Source organism: Pimephales promelas, chromosome 21 (genome assembly GCF_988280905.1).
Source record: "Pimephales promelas chromosome 21, fPimPro1.hap1.1, whole genome shotgun sequence".
NCBI classification, from domain to species: Eukaryota; Metazoa; Chordata; class Actinopteri; order Cypriniformes; family Leuciscidae; genus Pimephales; species Pimephales promelas.
Window position 1 is genome coordinate 1,924,247 of NC_142789.1, and position 17,359 is coordinate 1,941,605.

Consider the following 17,359-nt stretch of genomic DNA (forward strand, 5'->3'; position numbering starts at 1 on the left):
AACCAAGCCGTACCGTTCCATCCAGTGGAAAAGCGCCAAGCGTGCCGTACCGAGCCAAGCTGTACCGTTCCATGCAGTGGAAAAGCGCCAAAGCGTGCCGTGCCAAGCCGAGCCGTACCGTTCCATGCAGTGGAAAAGCGCCAAAGCGTGCCGTGCCGTGCCGAGCCAAGCCGTACCGTTCCATGCAGTGGAAAAGCGCCAAAGCGTGCCGTGCCGAGCCAAGCTGTACCGTTCCATGCAGTGGAAAAGCGCCAAAGCGTGCCGTGCCGAGCCAAGCCGTACCGTTCCATGCAGTGGAAAAGCGCCAAAGCGTGCCGTACCGAGCCAAGCTGTACCGTTCCATGCAGTGGAAAAGCGCCAAAGCGTGCCGTGCCAAGCCGAGCCGTACCGTTCCATGCAGTAGAAAAGCGCCAAAAGTGAGACACTGGTGTCTGGTATTTTTTTTTTCCGCTACATATTAAGGCCTGTTTACGTGTGTTTGGCCGGGTTTTTGCCTGGGAGGCTCTATAGAAATCTGGCACCCTATTGAACGAAGTAAAACTGAGAGAGTGTGCGTTCACACACACCAGAATGAACGCATTCACGGCAACGTTCATCAGGCAGTAATACAGTACGTAAGTTCCTGCCGGCACCGGCCGGCTCACCTGCTCCCCACTAGCCATCCAGTCCAAACATCTCCAACACTGCATCTGCAACAAATAACACTGTTGTCCACTGCCATTCATTCCTGCAACAACCACCCATTTCTCAGTTTCTCACCTGCTTACTTCAATTGTCTGCCAAACCTGCAGATACATTTATTTGGATCCTTCCTGTGTTCTGTTGCAACATTTAGTACATATCACATAATATATATATGACATTAAAGTAGCTATTGTTTTATCAGGCTACATTTAAATTAATTACACAAATATTGTTTTAAACCATATATAACCCACAATAAAATATTATAATAAATGAAATTATTACAAATGCTGTTTTAAACATTTTATAAAATGACCTAATACAGCATTTAAATCATTGTTAGTATATTATTGAATCATACAATATAGCGTGTTAAATGATTGACATGAATAGTGCGCAGTCTGTCACACTTCTTCGATCAAACTGATCATCTGCTGGTTTTAATTGTATATCAGTGATCCTGAAGTTGCAGTGGATTTGTTTCGAGGCTGCTTGTTATTTTGTCGGGAGTCTGAGTCAGAGAGGCTCACTCAGTATGTACACCGTGAACACCAGAAGGCTACATACACTGTTGGCTGACTGGACTGTTTCCATGGTTACCGTTACAGGTTTTTGCTCTCTTTGCTACTGCAAAGTCGTCTGTGGGAAGTGTACGAGAATGTTTCAGGGAGTGAATTTTGGTGCAGAGGCTTCAAAAGAAAGCATTCGGAAAACAATTATGCTTTTTTTTTATGTGAATAATCGCCTCAAGCCCTCTGTGGAAATCTTTCAGTCTTGCCGACCGACGGTCTCTGGAAATGAAAATATGATGGCAAATATGATGTAACGGAGCTACAGCTGCTAATTACAATATCAAAAATCATGCATGCGTTCCTCTGATTGGCTTTCCGTGGAGGATGATGTAACCCTGGCCTATTGTGTAGTGTAGAAAACAAGTTGCACGTCTAAACACACACCACTAAGCAGAAGCAGAAGCAAAGCCTCTCAATACTATAGAGGTCACTTCACAAGCCATTACATCGAGATCGTTTTCAGAACAGACTCGGCGCTTTGTTTCTCGGTGGCACAGTGTAAAAGCCCTGGGCAACATGGCTGGTAACTGTGTAAGTCAAACTCTTGAATAAAATATGTTGGCCCAGATTGAAATCCACCATTAGTCACTGGATTAAACTAACAAGTCTAAAAGACGTTGTCCCAAACTATTAGATCATCGACTCACTCCCGTCCTGGTGGCAGGATTTGAAATACAGCACATGACGAAGCATTAAAATGAATTTGGGGGGGTGAATCGAGCACACCCCTTCTTTTTGTATCACTTCCCCTCATATTGAGCTCTTCAAATAAGAAACATTTCAGATTATTGTATAGTTTCTTCAATATGCGAAAGAGCACCTATTGAGTATCAATATAACGCCTATTGTTATTATTTTAAGGCCTATTACAAAGAAACTAATGTATTATTAATAATGCAATAAGGCAGTTCTGGGAACATGTTATTGGAGAATTATTGCCTGTCAATCCACACAATAAAGTCCTCACCTCTGGTCATTCCAGTCAGAGCGCTGTACATGATGTTTGTCTGACTTTTACTGGCAAAACAAGTCATTGTTAGCATATCAATGTTCTTTTTGCAATTTTAGCACGACTAGACGTGTTTTTAAGGAGCCTCTAAAGGGACATTTTCACAATCTCATATTATTATATTTTTATATTTATTTCACCATGTCCCGTTAGAGGACAAAAATACAATAAAATATCCCATAATTTACTCAACACAATCTGAGTTAAATAAAAAACAAATATTCATGCTTTATAATGGGAGTAAATAAACCCTGAGATTTTGAATCAGCGCCCCCAAACCACCAGGGGGCCCCCTTGCTCTCAAAGATGTTTAATGCCAAAGTCTGTGTGATTCATTGATTTACAATGATTTTGAAAACATAATATCACATTCAAAGCGGTGTGCTGTCGCCTCCAAATCAGTCAGAGCCAGATCATGGACTCAGTCTCGTCTTGCTCGATACTAAAGGGAGTTAAAGGATTAGTTCACCCAAAAATTTAAATAATGTATATAATGACTGTCGCCCCAAACCCACGTCAGAACTCCGTTCATCTTAAGATATTTTATACTGTCCTTGTCCAGAAAGGAAATAAAGACATCATCAAAGTAGTCATGTGACATCAGTGGGTTAGTTACAATGTTTTGAAGCATCGAAAATACATTTTGCTCCAAAAATAACAAAACTACGACGCAGCGCTGTGTTGTCTTCCGGTTCTGTCGTGGACACGTCTTACGTCAGCCCCGGCCTTAAAGTGACAAAGTTAAAGTTAACCTTCGGCCTTAAAGTGACAGCAGCCTAATAAAGCTTCTGCTGAGTCCCAATTAATGTTAATCAAACAACTAAAGAAAACAAGAGAATCATTAACTGCTCTTCACTGAATAACTTTCGTAACTTTCGTCTATTTAATGTATTTTTCTATCGTATTTGTCCAATTGTTTGTAATTAGTTTTTATTGTATTACTGTTTCAACTCACCGTTGTTTGTTGACTGTGATTGACATACTGTATTTTTCTATGTATTGCACTTTCTGTAGAGCTGCTTTGAAACAATATGTATTGTGAAAAGCGCTATACAAATAAATGGGAATTTATCAAGCCAAATAGGCTTGAGGGTCATTTTGGGTTTTAATGAACACACTAATAGGGGCCCCTTAAAAGTTGCGCTTAGGGCCCCCTCATTGATGTTTATGTGGTTGTGTATCTTTTCTCCTTGTGATTCTCCAGCATGTTTCCTTGGATTTCGATTAAGATTTTCCGTGGATATTCCTTTCGTCATGTGCTTCGACACATCCGTGACAGCTTCAGTTGACTGAATCTGAGAACACACAATTTTTGTGAACTGAATCTGTCTGTAGTGAAGGTGCATTTCGTATCTTTAGTTGCCATGACACTTGCGAAGTTCATCATTATGAATAGCAAAGATGAAAAGAATAGGTTTTCCCTCAGTTACAAATACTTTTGGGAAGAAAAAGATGCCTCTCAACACAAACTGATGTAATCTTCAGACACAAGCAGAGCGACACTATTCAATAACAAACCAGAATCAATTCCTTACTAAATTAACAAGAGAGCCAGGCCAGCAATCTTGATAGTGAAACACTGAATCAAAAAGAGAGCTTGTAATAACATTTTGATCTAAATATAGAAATCAAACCATAGCCTTAGCCTATTTTTAAAATTGAGTCAGAAACCACTAATCCATGCTAGAAATCTGTACTATTTATTTACTTGAGTAATCTTACATTTTAAGTAACTTAAATATATTGGGAAAACCTTTTTTTTTTTTTTTTTTTTTTATAAATAATTTACAACAATAAATGTGTGAATACAATAAATGGACTGAATGAATACACATAATTAGCATTTATCACTTGATTTGATATTCTAAGGTGTTCTTTAAACTGTGTATCATCTTATTTAAACTTAAATGTGGGCTTTGTTATGTGTTGTTTGTGATGACCTGACGGGGGACTGCAGATGGAAAGTAGCCCTGGGGCTAATTCTGGCATATTTACATTGCTGAAAAGATAAGATGTCTATCAATATGCATTGTCCCTTTTAAATAAATAAATAAATAAATAAATATTCTAGTTGCTCCACAGAAGAGACAGAGCAGATGTCAATAGATGGTTTCCCCCATTTTTAAATATATAATGTCTGATTTCAGCCAATTCTGTGATTCTGAGAGAGTGTTCCAGAAGTGTTGGGCAGCATCTACAGGCAGCGCAGAGAACTACCCATGTCAAAGCTTGCTCTTGTATATAAAGAGCATTCTGTGATTTAAAGACTTCTGAGTTTTAACAAATATGCTGTGCTTTAAAAAATGAAAAACAAACAGTAAATGTACAAATTTCTGTTACATATATGCAAAGAAGAATGTGTGAAGGTCTTTGCATTGTATATAGCCTAAAAGAGACAATATATTAAAATAGTGAATTTTTCAAAATACAGAGGAGCCGTTATTTATCAATTTGCAACAAGAATATTTTCACACTCCTAAGGCGTGTTCAGACCTTTATTTTGAAATATTGATGAAGATCAATGAAAATCATGAAAGAAGGGTAGAAACCTCAGTTTGTTTCCATGCCAAGAGTTCAAAAGATAGTGTCCATTCAATTATTTTAGAAAAAAAGGTCTGAATTTTTTTTTAATATAAAGAAAAAAGTATAGATTCACCATTTGTGATGTGCATAGGCTACTTGTTATTTTTATGTTTCTTAGAGGTTGAATTCATATCAAAATCTGCCAAACTTCTCATGTTACCTCTGAATAGGATGTCTACTTCATAAATTGTATGAAAATTGTGGAAATAATAGTTCATATCACTCAAAACACGTGGAAACAGAGACGCCCTTATATGGGCGGTAATGGCGTCTGGTTGTGCCCTAGTGGAAGCGTTCGGTACTGCACACACACACTCACTGAAAGCTCATTTACTGAGATATCAACTTAAAATTTGAAACACAACTTGTTCAGATTTTTTGCTTTGATTTTTTTTTTAATATATATTTTATATAAAATATGAATAATTCAATTTGTTACATTGTACATTTTCATAAACTCAAACTTCAATAACTTTTCTTTCTCTTTCACTTTTTTAATTTATTTCGCTTCTACAAAAATCTGCTCTTTTTTTTAAATGACACCAATTTTACGTCTATATTCCAAAGCATTTATTACAACAAAATGGGCATTTTCATCATAGATTTTCATGTACTATACATGTACTATACTTAACAGGATAAAGAGACTTTGAGAAGGAGGAGCCCGAAAGGACAAATGTTTGATTAAACTACTACACTAAAAAATCTCCATCTTATTTTTTATACTGTTAATGGTTTCAGAAACGTTTGATGTGTCATGTATCAACATTTAACCAAGTAAATCTGAACTTGTTCAATCGATCCACATGTATTCCTCCATAAAGACACAAAATTTAGGCTTAAGTTTGGTCAATGCTAAAAACGACTTGCCTTTCCTTAGGCCTATTCAATAAATGTGCTGAGAGGAGGAGCGTGGACTAAAATATATTGATATTTGATAGGCCTACAAATCAACACGTCCAGTTTTAAACAGAAGCATTGTAGTTAAAGTCAGCATGATAGTCTTTTCTTATTGTGACGTATTCGAGTGAAATGGTTTGTCGAACAAGAAAAGTATCAAAAAAGTATCAACAAGTATCTTAGGTTGATTTTGTGTGTGTGTGTGTGTGTGTGTGTGTGTGTGTGTGTGTGTGTGTGCGAAAAACTTTTTTGGTAATGCCACTGATGCATATTCTTTTCGTCTGTATGTGTTTAAACTTTTCTTTTCTTTTTATGTGAAACTTTACATAACGATTTGATGTGATTTCTTTTCTGTCGAGGTTATATCTGTTCTGTCTTTTTTATCTGTTTATTGTTTGATGCATTATAATAAAAACAATAATTGGATGGTTGTGGTTTGCTATTGGTCGATATCATTTGAGTGACAGGTTGCCCCGCCCTCGTGCCAGTAAACACAGCACAATAAATCATTAAAAGTTTTGAACCAACAGCAACATTTGATTGTTGCTTTTGATTTCACCATTTTGATTTCATGGTGATTTTAACCGTACAGCCAGCGGAACGTTTAATAGGAACCATGTACACGCGAGCCTGTTTCCGCCCGGAGGTGTGAGTGTGAGCCCATAAGAAGCAAGGACCGCCACACGCCATTGTATGAATTTGTTGCATTCAAGTCCTTTTCGTTTAATTTTATTAATAATTTATGCACCGTTAGATCTAAAAGTCCACTGTTAAATCATCGACTCCCGATTTTAAGGAAAAACGTTTTAATCACAAGTAAGGACATGGCAACAGATTCGTGGGCCCAGGCTGTCGATGAACAAGAAGCCGCTGCGGAATCGGTGGGTTGAAACCTCAAACTGAACACGATAATTAATGAAACTGAATAATTTAATGAAAGATTTTACAAAACTACAATTCACTTAGGTGTTTGTAATCAATCAACTTTAAAGCTGTTGTGACAGTAACAACACAAATCATGCTAACCTGGTTTCAGATCAGTTTGGGCGGGCGTGCGTGCGTGTTTGTTTGTGATGTACTGTAATATAATAATAATGTAATATTACTTTACTAATATTTTAGTTTCTCTTCTGTAACTTGTATTGCGTATATCCTCGACAAATTGGTAATAGTGCCATTTTAAAGCTGTGAATACACGCACGCATGCAATAGTAAAAAGTAATTTCACTTTAATTAACAGATAAGCAGCTTACAAATAAATGAAAAAGAGGACAAGCCGAAAGCTGAAGCAAATGGTAAGAATGCCTGTTCCTCAATACTTGAATGCATTGCTAAGTGAGATTGTGTTTCGAGCTCGTGGATTTCAATGATGAATGAGGTTGTTGATTTTTCTTCCCTTTATTAATAAGGCGCAAAGACAGAAGGAACCGACAATAAACCTGAGGAAGATGATAAAGGTGATTTATGATATAGACTGCATCATCACATAGTCACTGTTGTCTTCTCATATCTAAGTTCAGTTTGGTTTGAGTGTGTGTGTGTATATTCTCCTCATGGGAGTTGACTAAAACTGATCTGAATTGCAGACGACAAGGCAGCGCAGTCACTGTTGAATAAACTGATCCGCAGTAATCTAGTGAACACCACCAATCAAGTGGAAGTCCTCCAGAGGGATCCGAACTCTCCGCTGTACTCGGTCAAGTCGTTCGAAGAGCTGCGATTGTGAGTTTGACTGGTTTTACACCTTTATTGATCAACTAAGATATACTTGGAGAAACACAGATCTCCGCTAAGGGTGTGTGTGTCTAGTGGGCAACATATGACGAGAAAAACAAGTATGCTGAAAAGCTTTTATTTATTTTTTGTGCTGGAAAAACATGTATGCTTGAGTGTATATAGTCCTTTTTAGGGTCGCATGTTGTGACATCATGTCCTGTTTTTGTTGTTTTTTGATCCATTGCAATCATTTGTCTATCAAACCTCACGAGAGTTTGTTTGGAAGGGGACAGAGAACCATCATTACGGTTCTCGGCCTGCTTTTTTTGATGCACACCAGGGTTCAGATGGCAGCGTTTACGCTTTTGGTGTGTGTTTACTCTTTTTTTTTTTTCCTTTGTTTCCCAGAAAACCTCAGCTGTTGCAAGGAGTGTACGCCATGGGTTTCAACAGGCCCTCCAAAATCCAGGAGACCGCCTTACCCATGATGCTCGCAGAACCGTAAGTTCTGTATTTAACGTATTTTCATCATCCTCATCCTAACGAGAGCAGAGTTTGAACGCACACCTTCTCCCGCTCCAGTCCACAGAATCTCATCGCTCAGTCTCAGTCAGGCACGGGGAAAACGGCGGCCTTTGTGCTGGCCATGTTAAGTCACGTGGACCCTGAAAACAAATGGCCTCAGGTATGTGCAACGCGGGAGAATCAGTGGGTGAAATGCATGTAGAATAAAGCTTTAGTGTTAAAGTGACTCTCTCTCTTTGGCCAGTGTCTGTGTGTGTCTCCCACGTATGAGCTGGCTCTGCAGACCGGCAAGGTCATCGAGCAGATGGGGAAGTTTTACCCAGAAGTCCAACTAGTGTATGCCATCAGAGGAAACAAATGTGAGTGCGTTTATATTTTGGAATAAAGGTTTACCTCATAACTCTTTCATTTTCTTGACTTTCAGAATTTTAGTTGTTGACCCCTTTTAGGGCTGTTTCTATATATATATTTAAAATCGGTGAAATGGTTTAGGGTGCTTGTCAAATCGTGCAGGCTGCGATTGAATTAAAATAATGCTCTACCCATTTCAGACGCTTCATTCTGAAACTAAGAGCGCAAAATGTGTTTGCCGGCAACGGGTCAAAATAAAAGCTTGATGGTTATCCATTTGAAAATAAAATTAAGATGTAAATATAACTGTTTTAATTTGACTACTTTTTTCTTTTCTTTTTTACAGTAGAAATAGTAGTACATTGTTTCTTATTTGGTTTAATATTTTTATGTAACAATCTCAATAAAATGAATTTATATAAAACGGCAGGAATGTGGCCTATGAACTCGAGAGTGAAAAAGTTCATTATGGTTACTTTAAGAGGTTTTAGTTGGTTATTGGTAAAAACAAACACAAATATAAACAAGTTTTTCCCAAATCATTCAGTCCTACAACAATTTTGCAATCAAAGTCGTCAGTGCAAAAGTACATTTCCGTTAAATAAGTTGTATGCGGATGTTTTCCTCCACAAAATCCTATTCACTTTAGAATGATTAATTCTCCCCAAATATAGTTAGTAGGGCTGGGTAGTAAATATTAATCGATTCTCATTTTTACGAACCGATATCGATTCTTAAATCTGATTAGTCATCCTGTTTCATTTGAATGAATGGATCATTGTATCGCGGCTGCGCGCATCCAAAAAATCGCAATAATCTTTGTCCTTTGTTAATATTGATATGAAACAAAGTCATTTTTCAAATTACGTCCATTTTCTTTAGAAATTCAAAAACATAAATAGCGTTTTGGCGCTGTGGCGTGAGATCGCTCTGGAGAAGCAGCAGCGCTGATCTCTCTTCCGGCTCAATAATACCAGTTACAGCGCCAAATAAACATGAATGAGCGTCTGAAAGTGTGTTAAAAGAAATCCGTATCATGTCACATTGATTCGCTCAATCAGCGTTTCAACCGTGGAAAGACGTCAGTTAAACAGCTTGTAATCAATGTCATGTGTCATATTTACCTCAGAAAACCCACATCAACTCATTTAAATGTTTATATTTCATATAATCTTCTTATTATAAAAATAAATAAAAGTGTAATTTAAGTGTTTATATAGCTACAAAACAGTTCATTATTACCTTCATATTAGGCTAATGAAGCCTATAGGCTACAACTAGACTCCCATAGTTTACAGCATTAGTTAAGAGATTTGATTTCCTTGAGAAAATTTGCCATTTATTGTTACTGATATCCAAAATAATCGATATTGAATCGAAATCGAATTGTACGCTTGTGAATCGAAATCGAATCGAATTGTGAAATTTGTGTCAATACCCAGCCCTAATAGTTATTGATCTGCTGAAAAGTCCTGTGATCTTAATATTGCAGAAAAACAAAATATCAATGCCAAGTTTTTCCAATATCATGCAGCTTTTGATGTCCATGATGTCACCGGCAAAGGATATTACATATTTATTACTTCGGATTATGCAATAGTTGATATTTTGGTGGTGTGACTGTACAACTGCATGTTATTGAGCTGTGTGTGTGTGTGTGGTTTGGTCCAGTGGAGCGGGGAACAAGACTACAGGAACAGGTCGTGATTGGCACTCCGGGGACTGTTTTGGACTGGTGCCAAAAGCTTAAATTCATCGACCCCAAGAAGATCAAGGTGTTTGTGCTGGACGAGGCTGATGTCATGATCGCTACACAGGGCCATCAAGACCAGAGCATTCGCATCCAGAGGTACGTGATTTCCCTCATAGTTTGCTGAATGTCTACAGTGGCCGAAGACCTCGCATCTCATCAGGCTGCTTTCAATAGGCCGAATATATTAGCAATAGTTTGTTGTTGCTGTGTGTCATGAGTGAGTAACGCTGGTAAAGAGCGTTATAATAAGCATTTTTTGACATGACGCGCCACAGCTGTTTGAGGCTGTCTACACTGGACACATCGAAGTAAACACTGTAAATGGGTGTATTAAATTTTGTTCTGAATAGATGCATGGTGACGCTGTATATAGTCTCATGTCAAGATTTGAAGCATATCACGATACTGAACTCACAATATGATAATATTGCGATACTCCAAGACATTTGGTAAAAGGTTAACAAAAATTGATTAAAATGCTAACTTTGATATTACAGTGTTGGTTTAAATGAATAGACTTGGACTTGTAACCCAAGGACAATGGAGACACCAGAATAACAATATTCATGATTCTGAAGCTGAAATTACTGAGTTATTGTTGATGAATATGCTTTAGGCCTGTGGGAACGAAATTCGAATATTAAAAAAAATCTATAATATTCGAATGCTGAAGTTACTGTTCGAATATTGCTTAATTTTATATGCAATTTTGCCTTGGCTTACACGCATGTGAATATGAAATGCCTTTGTTTCGTCTGATGAACAATTAAGTTTTTGTATCGTAACACAAGTGTTCACGTTATCCACGGTGTATCATAACAACTGTAAATGTTTAATGACGTAAAGTACCCACATGCATCTATATATTTAAGAAATATGTGCATATATATATATTTATTCACAATTAATATTATATATAAATATTTGATATATTAATAACACATTTTTCTTAAATATGTACATGCATGTGTGTGTATTTATATATAAAAATTAATTATACACACTACACCCACATATATTATGTAAACACAAACTTTTATTTTGGATGCGATTATTTGCGATTAATCGTTGCCCATCCCTACTTTCCATGTTATGGAAGGTCGGTTGGGTTTTTGTCACATGACCTGCGGTGCGCTTGCGGCATTCTGCAAAGTTGGTTTGAAAAGTTGGTCAGGTGGTTTCGTCTCGCAGAGGCGTGCCTACTTTTGAAATAACGAATTTGCATGCGCAAAAACCACGATATGTGAACGTCCCAAAGTCAGAAACCAATAAGCGGAATCGAAATGCGTACGTATTATCAAATCCACGGTTTTTGGAAATTTCTTTTTGGTTGTTGATACCCAACATGTACTGCGTCCAGCGACACACCCTCTGGCTCCGCCCACTACAGTCGCCACGCCCCCAACTCTCGATGTTTAGATGCTGTCTGTTTTCACTTTGAGGGAAGATAAAACCAACGAATGGCACACTAATCAGTCAACAATAAACTGGGTTAAGAGAATGTGTTTAAAAATTGCACTAATTGAGTTAACATCTTTTGAGTTGCATTAAGTATTCCCTTGTTTTTTTTATAGGATGCTTCCTAAAACTTGCCAGATGCTCCTGTTCTCGGCCACATTTGAAGAAACTGTGTGGAACTTTGCGAAGAGGATCGTTCCTGACCCCAACATTATTAAACTGAAGCGTGAGGAGGAGACTCTGGACACCATCAAGCAATATTACGTCATCTGCAACAGCAAGGAGGAGAAGTTCCAGGCTTTGTGCAACATCTATGGAGCCATTACTATCGCACAGGCCATGATCTTCTGCCACGTAAGTACAATATCATTCATTTAGGAGTTATTTAAAGGGATACTTCAGGATTTAGCATTAAGCTTTGTATTAGTAGGAAACCTGTAGTATTTTCGAATTACCGTGCTTTCAACCCTCTGAGACGAGAGAATTATGTATTTTTTTGTGTCCGCGGGGTTTTAAAAAGTGATAAATCAAAATTGTCAAATTTAAGGCCATTAAAAGTGTTGAATGTAGTCTGAGAGGTATTATTTTTTAAAAATTAGGTATTTTTTTCAGACTATCAGGTGTCCTATTTTGTGTTTGCGTTAGTCCGTATAAATATGGATTTTAGCTTATCTGGGCACAATCAAAGATCTTTCATCTCTGTCTGGACGATATGACGATATATAGAGGCTATATAACCCTGATATAAGTGATCACCCGGATTTAGACCTACCTATATTGTATTTATATAAAGCGTTCACAGGCAAATTTGCTTTAGCCCATGTAGATCTATATATTGCTTTTATTTCCCTTTTATTGAAATCAGGCAAACATAAATGTCAGGCGACACGATTGCTGGCTGCATGTCAATATCCATGGATCACTGGATCTTTAGTAAGTTGTTAGGAGTCCAACTATATTGAGTCCAACATTAGTTTAAATTGATCAAATTGTTAGTTTTAGTCGCATTTTCGTTTAATAGTTTCCCCTATTAAATCCAGTCACGCAGCAGATCTTTTGCCACTCAGTCAGGTCGAGGTGGGTTGTACCGGCGGGAAAGTGATGTCAATGCATTCCCTCTATTGTTTGGTGTGTAAAAAGACATCAATGTCAACTGAATGGGAGCTAATGCACTTCGGTCGCAAATGCAATCCACTAAACATAAAAATGGAATGCGTGCTCTAAATCTATTCATTTTTGTATGTTATAAATGTCAAAATCTGTGTAATAGAAAGGTCGCTGGTTAACACTTGCAATTCAGTGTCGTGATGGTTTTAAAAAAAAATCTGAAGGTATTAAAAAGTAGTAAATTTAACTTAAGGATTACGGTCTGGAAAAAATCCATGTCCCGCATGTCCTCAACCCGCCCATAGAGGGCGATCTCACTCACAGAATGAACACATAGTGTCGGCCATCTTTGTTTGGAAGCTAAGCTAGCAGGCTCTTGGTCTGTGGAGAAAGCTGAGTAGTAGCGGTTACCGTCCTCTTTTTCCCGGACATGTCCGGCCGTCGATGTCCGGGATTCAGCTTTTGCTTTCTGCAGTCGCCATTCATTGTTTACATGCGCAGCTTTTGTTTCAATCTAACTGAATTCATTCCGATTGGTGAGTCTGAATGTAGTGTTTACATGAACGCTAAACAAGTGATCGGTTGATGTGCGTTTTAACATTGCTAAGAAAATCTTCATTTTCAGGCAGACTCATCACGGAGACTCACTAGTAGCCTAGACTTGTTGTTCAACTACTGCTACTCTGTTACCGGTAGGCGTGGCCTCCTAGGGAAGTGAATCAGGTGCATTCTGGGAGTTGTTGTTTTTCATCCACATAAGCCAAAAACACATTTTCTCGCTTTTCTCAGTCTAGAAAGCTCCAAATTCAAACATAATTTCACTTTTCTTCTACATAAATGACCCATTTTAAATACACATTCATCTTTCCAGAGGTGAAGTATCCCTTTAATCACCTTTTATTGGCCTAACTAAAGTAATGCATACATATTTCTAAGTTTAATGCCTGTGATTTTTCCACCACAGACCAGGAAAACGGCGGGCTGGCTGGCAGGTGAGCTGTCCAGAGAAGGCCACCAGGTGGCGCTGCTCAGCGGAGAGATGCAGGTGGAGCAGAGGGCAGCGGTCATCGAGCGGTTCCGTGACGGCAAGGAGAAAGTCCTTGTTACCACTAATGTCTGTGCTAGAGGTGAATGTCATTTTACCTGTTACATCGCGACTAAGGTGTCCGACTCTTAGGTCAGGTTTAGCGGATTTGCCTAATTGCTGCTTCCGCAAACGTTTTTTCTACTAGGTATTGATGTGGAGCAAGTTTCAGTGGTCATCAACTTCGATCTGCCTGTGGATAAGGATGGCAACCCTGACAACGAGACGTATTTGCACAGAATCGGGCGCACGGGGAGGTTCGGCAAGAGAGGGTTGGCGATCAACATGGTGGACAGCAGATTTAGCATGAACATCCTCAACCGCATCCAGGAGCACTTCAGTAAGTTCAACCTTCGTTTCCCATATTTAACGACTCAAAGCAATCTTGGTAACACTTTACTTGAAGGGGTGTGCATAAGACTAACATGACACCTTCATAATCATGACATGACATTTTATGAATATGAAGGATGTTTGTGACAACTGTCATTAAGTGTCATTCACTTAATTATGACCTTTTTAATGCAAATATGACATTGTTTAAGATGTCTTTATGAAACCTTGACATAAACCAATACATCATAACCTGTCAGCGTCTTTCTCATGACAACTTGACATTACTAAGACAACACAACCTGTCATAAAGATGACATAGCAGATGAATGATCAAACTTAAGAAAGCACCTAGCTTTATGGGTTAACATTACATTAAACTGTCAGGCGGTTGGTTTTGACATTGGCTGTCATGAAGCCATTATAACTTTTTAATGACAAATTCAATTAGTACCACAGCCAATGACAGCCAATGTCAAAGCCAACCATATGACAGATTAACTTCATTTAATGTCAACTTGTCATGACCAAGACACTGACAGGTTATGATGTATTGGTTTGTTTAAGATGTCTTTGTTATGACACCTTGACATAATGTCATATTAGCATTCAAAATGTCATTTTTGAGCGAAAGACACTTAATGACAGTTGTCATAAATATGCATAAACCCTACTTCATATTCAAGACATGTCATGGTTATGAAGGTGTCATAATAATAATAATAATATGTGCTTTTCAAAGTATAGTCAAAGGATATGCACAATAACACAAGGTAGTCACTTAATAACCCAATGTTAAATCCATAATATGTTCTTTATGAAACATAAGAATTTAATATTATTAATATAATAGTATCAATGAACAAAATTGAGCTGCAATGCTCAGTTTGACACTTTTATTTACATTTTTTACAAGCTGTTTTGCAAGGACATTTAGATGCATTACATTGATCACAAGTGATCATTTATAGTATTATGAAAGATTTGTATTTCAAATAAATGCTGTTCTTTTGAGCCATAAGTTTAAAATCACTGAAATAAAATGCATTTTACAACGTATTAAAATAGAAAAGTTTGTGTTCATATTAATTTGCATGCTGACGCTTTAAAGGGATACTCCACTTTTTTTGGAAATAGGCTCATTTTACAACTCCCCCAGAGTTAAACCGTTGAGTTTTACCGTTTTCGAATCAATTCAGCTTTTTTTTTTTTTTTGGATATTTAGAAGAATGTCAGTAACCAGACAGTTTCTGGTCTCATTGACTTCCATAGTATATATTTTTTTCCTACTATGGAAGTCAATGCGACCAGAAACTGTCTTGGGGGAGTGGTGAAATGAGCCTATTTCCAAAAAAAAGTGGAGTATCCCTTTAACGTTTGGTCCATTCTGTTCATATATGTCGATCTGCCATGTTCTGGATGTGGGTTAATTGAATTGTCTGTCTTCTACAGATAAGAAAATCGAGAAGCTGGACACGGATGATTTGGACGAAATCGAGAAGATCGCTAACTGAGCGTCCGTCTCTGTTCTTCTGATAGGACTGGAAGCGCTGTGCCAGAGAGGATGTTTACATGTGCAGCAGTTTTATCTCAGATGGTGTTTTTAATCTTGTTTCACTCTTTGTACTTCTTAATAAATTTTGAATGTGTATTCTTAAACGTGTAGGAGGATGAGCGGCCCGGGGGACCGACACAAGGATCATGCCTTTCAATATTAACCATTGCATCATGCACCTTTTAAACAGCCTGCCTTCACAACAAGTGTGGAAGAAATTACACTGACTGTTATATTGGTTTTTAATATGGGATTCCAAACCATGGACTTTTATTTTGTATTAAAGTATACATTGTTGTATGTCTTGGAAAAAAATGTTTGGTCAAGTATGTTTGTGTTGTATGCTACATTTGATTTTGTGACAGACACAATGCAGGGTTTGTTCAATCATGAGAGATTGCTGTTATCGTATTGTTCATCAATACTCAATCAATACCTCACGACGTAAAACATTTCCACTGAAAGTATGCTGGCTGTTATTGGCTTTGAATTAAAAGGAAAAGATGCCAAAGTCATTTTGTTAGTCTAAAATCATAAAAAAGCCAAAGATTTGTGCCTCCATTGGGTTTGTCAGTACTCGATTCAACTTGGATTAATGCATGGTCTATTCATTGTGATGATCTTGTCATGCATATTTAATAAGTACAAAGAGTGAAATAGTTGGCATGTTCAACAGATGCAGTGTAATGAGAGCAGTTATGTGTGATCCCCATCTGCATTGAACTGTAAGCGATCAGGTTTGTAACCGCAGAAGGCTGTGCCACATTCCCATTTACAGCCGCCTTAAACATGTCAAAGGCATCTACAATCTCACTGCATACTTCAGGGTAGACATAGCAAATGATTTTATATTATGGAATGTTTTAATTGAACCAACCGACACTACTCGGCTACATTATACACGTATATTCGTTGGGGTAAAGTGTGTCAGTCGCATCTTTGAAGGGAAGACTATTTGATGATGAGATACTACATTGATCAATCAAATGCCTTGTTCATCTGTCTCAGTTTGGTTCAAGCTGTCAATCATATTTGACATATTAAATAGAGGGTTTTATTTTTGGGGCATTTTTTCTTGTGAACAAGTCTGATAAATGAAAGGACTGTAGAAACCAACACAGAAACCTGGTGTTGCATCAGATAATAAATGGAGTCATCTATATCAAACACATTCTTGCATAATCATTGCTACACTTTTTTTTTTTTTACTCACGTTACTGAAATAACCATAATGCTTGAGGACTATTCATTGATGTTTCCACGACGCTGGTCACAGTGATGTGTCTCATGTTCACGATGCTTTTGTAACAATGTCTATTACATGCAAAAGATTTGTTTTGGTTATCAACAAACATGCATTTACAGATGACAAATCTGCCATTTGAAATTATTAATAATTTCGATATTTCACCTCCTCAACTTATTGTTGATGACAAAAGAGTATGTATCGCTTTGAAAGTTGTGTTATGACAGACTGTGTGTGTCTGGACGTTACAGGATGAGGAATGTGTGTGTAGATCTCGGTCAAACGAACAGATCCAGCGCCTCTCAGGTTTGCTGCATATTGATGCCTGAATGATGTGTGGTAGAATAAAACTATGAATCTAAGTATCTTTGTCATTTGTTTTATTTATATAGTGTCTATATAATTTACTTTAGGCTATACATATTTAAATGTTAAGGATAACATTTGTTAAAATACATAAAATATAGACAAAAGATATATTGA

At 37.5% G+C, this 17,359-nt stretch overlaps 1 protein-coding gene across 1 annotated transcript; it reads left to right on the forward strand.

Annotated features, from left to right (window-relative positions):
- Positions 1-6,278: 6,278 nt before the first annotated feature.
- Positions 6,279-16,020, forward strand: ddx19b (DEAD-box helicase 19b). Its single transcript, XM_039663278.2, has 12 exons — positions 6,279-6,629; positions 6,989-7,043; positions 7,158-7,205; positions 7,335-7,470; positions 7,873-7,965; positions 8,047-8,149; positions 8,234-8,348; positions 10,012-10,189; positions 11,668-11,905; positions 13,623-13,785; positions 13,891-14,082; positions 15,528-16,020. Exons 1-12 carry the CDS (start codon positions 6,573-6,575, stop codon positions 15,587-15,589), a joined length of 1,440 nt encoding a protein of 479 aa, XP_039519212.1. The 5' UTR covers positions 6,279-6,572; the 3' UTR covers positions 15,590-16,020.
- The last annotated feature ends 1,339 nt before the right edge of the window (positions 16,021-17,359 follow it).

Bases quoted from the DNA above. Each gene is read 5' to 3' on its own strand.
- ddx19b (XM_039663278.2), top strand. From the start codon at position 6,573: ATGGCAACAGATTCGTGGGCCCAGGCTGTCGATGAACAAGAAGCCGCT. The intron at 6,630-6,988 runs GTGGGTTGAAAC...TTTAATTAACAG, and splicing joins AAGAAGCCGCTGCGGAATCG to ATAAGCAGCTTACAAATAAA. The intron at 10,190-11,667 runs GTACGTGATTTC...TTTTTTTTATAG, and splicing joins CAGAGCATTCGCATCCAGAG to GATGCTTCCTAAAACTTGCC.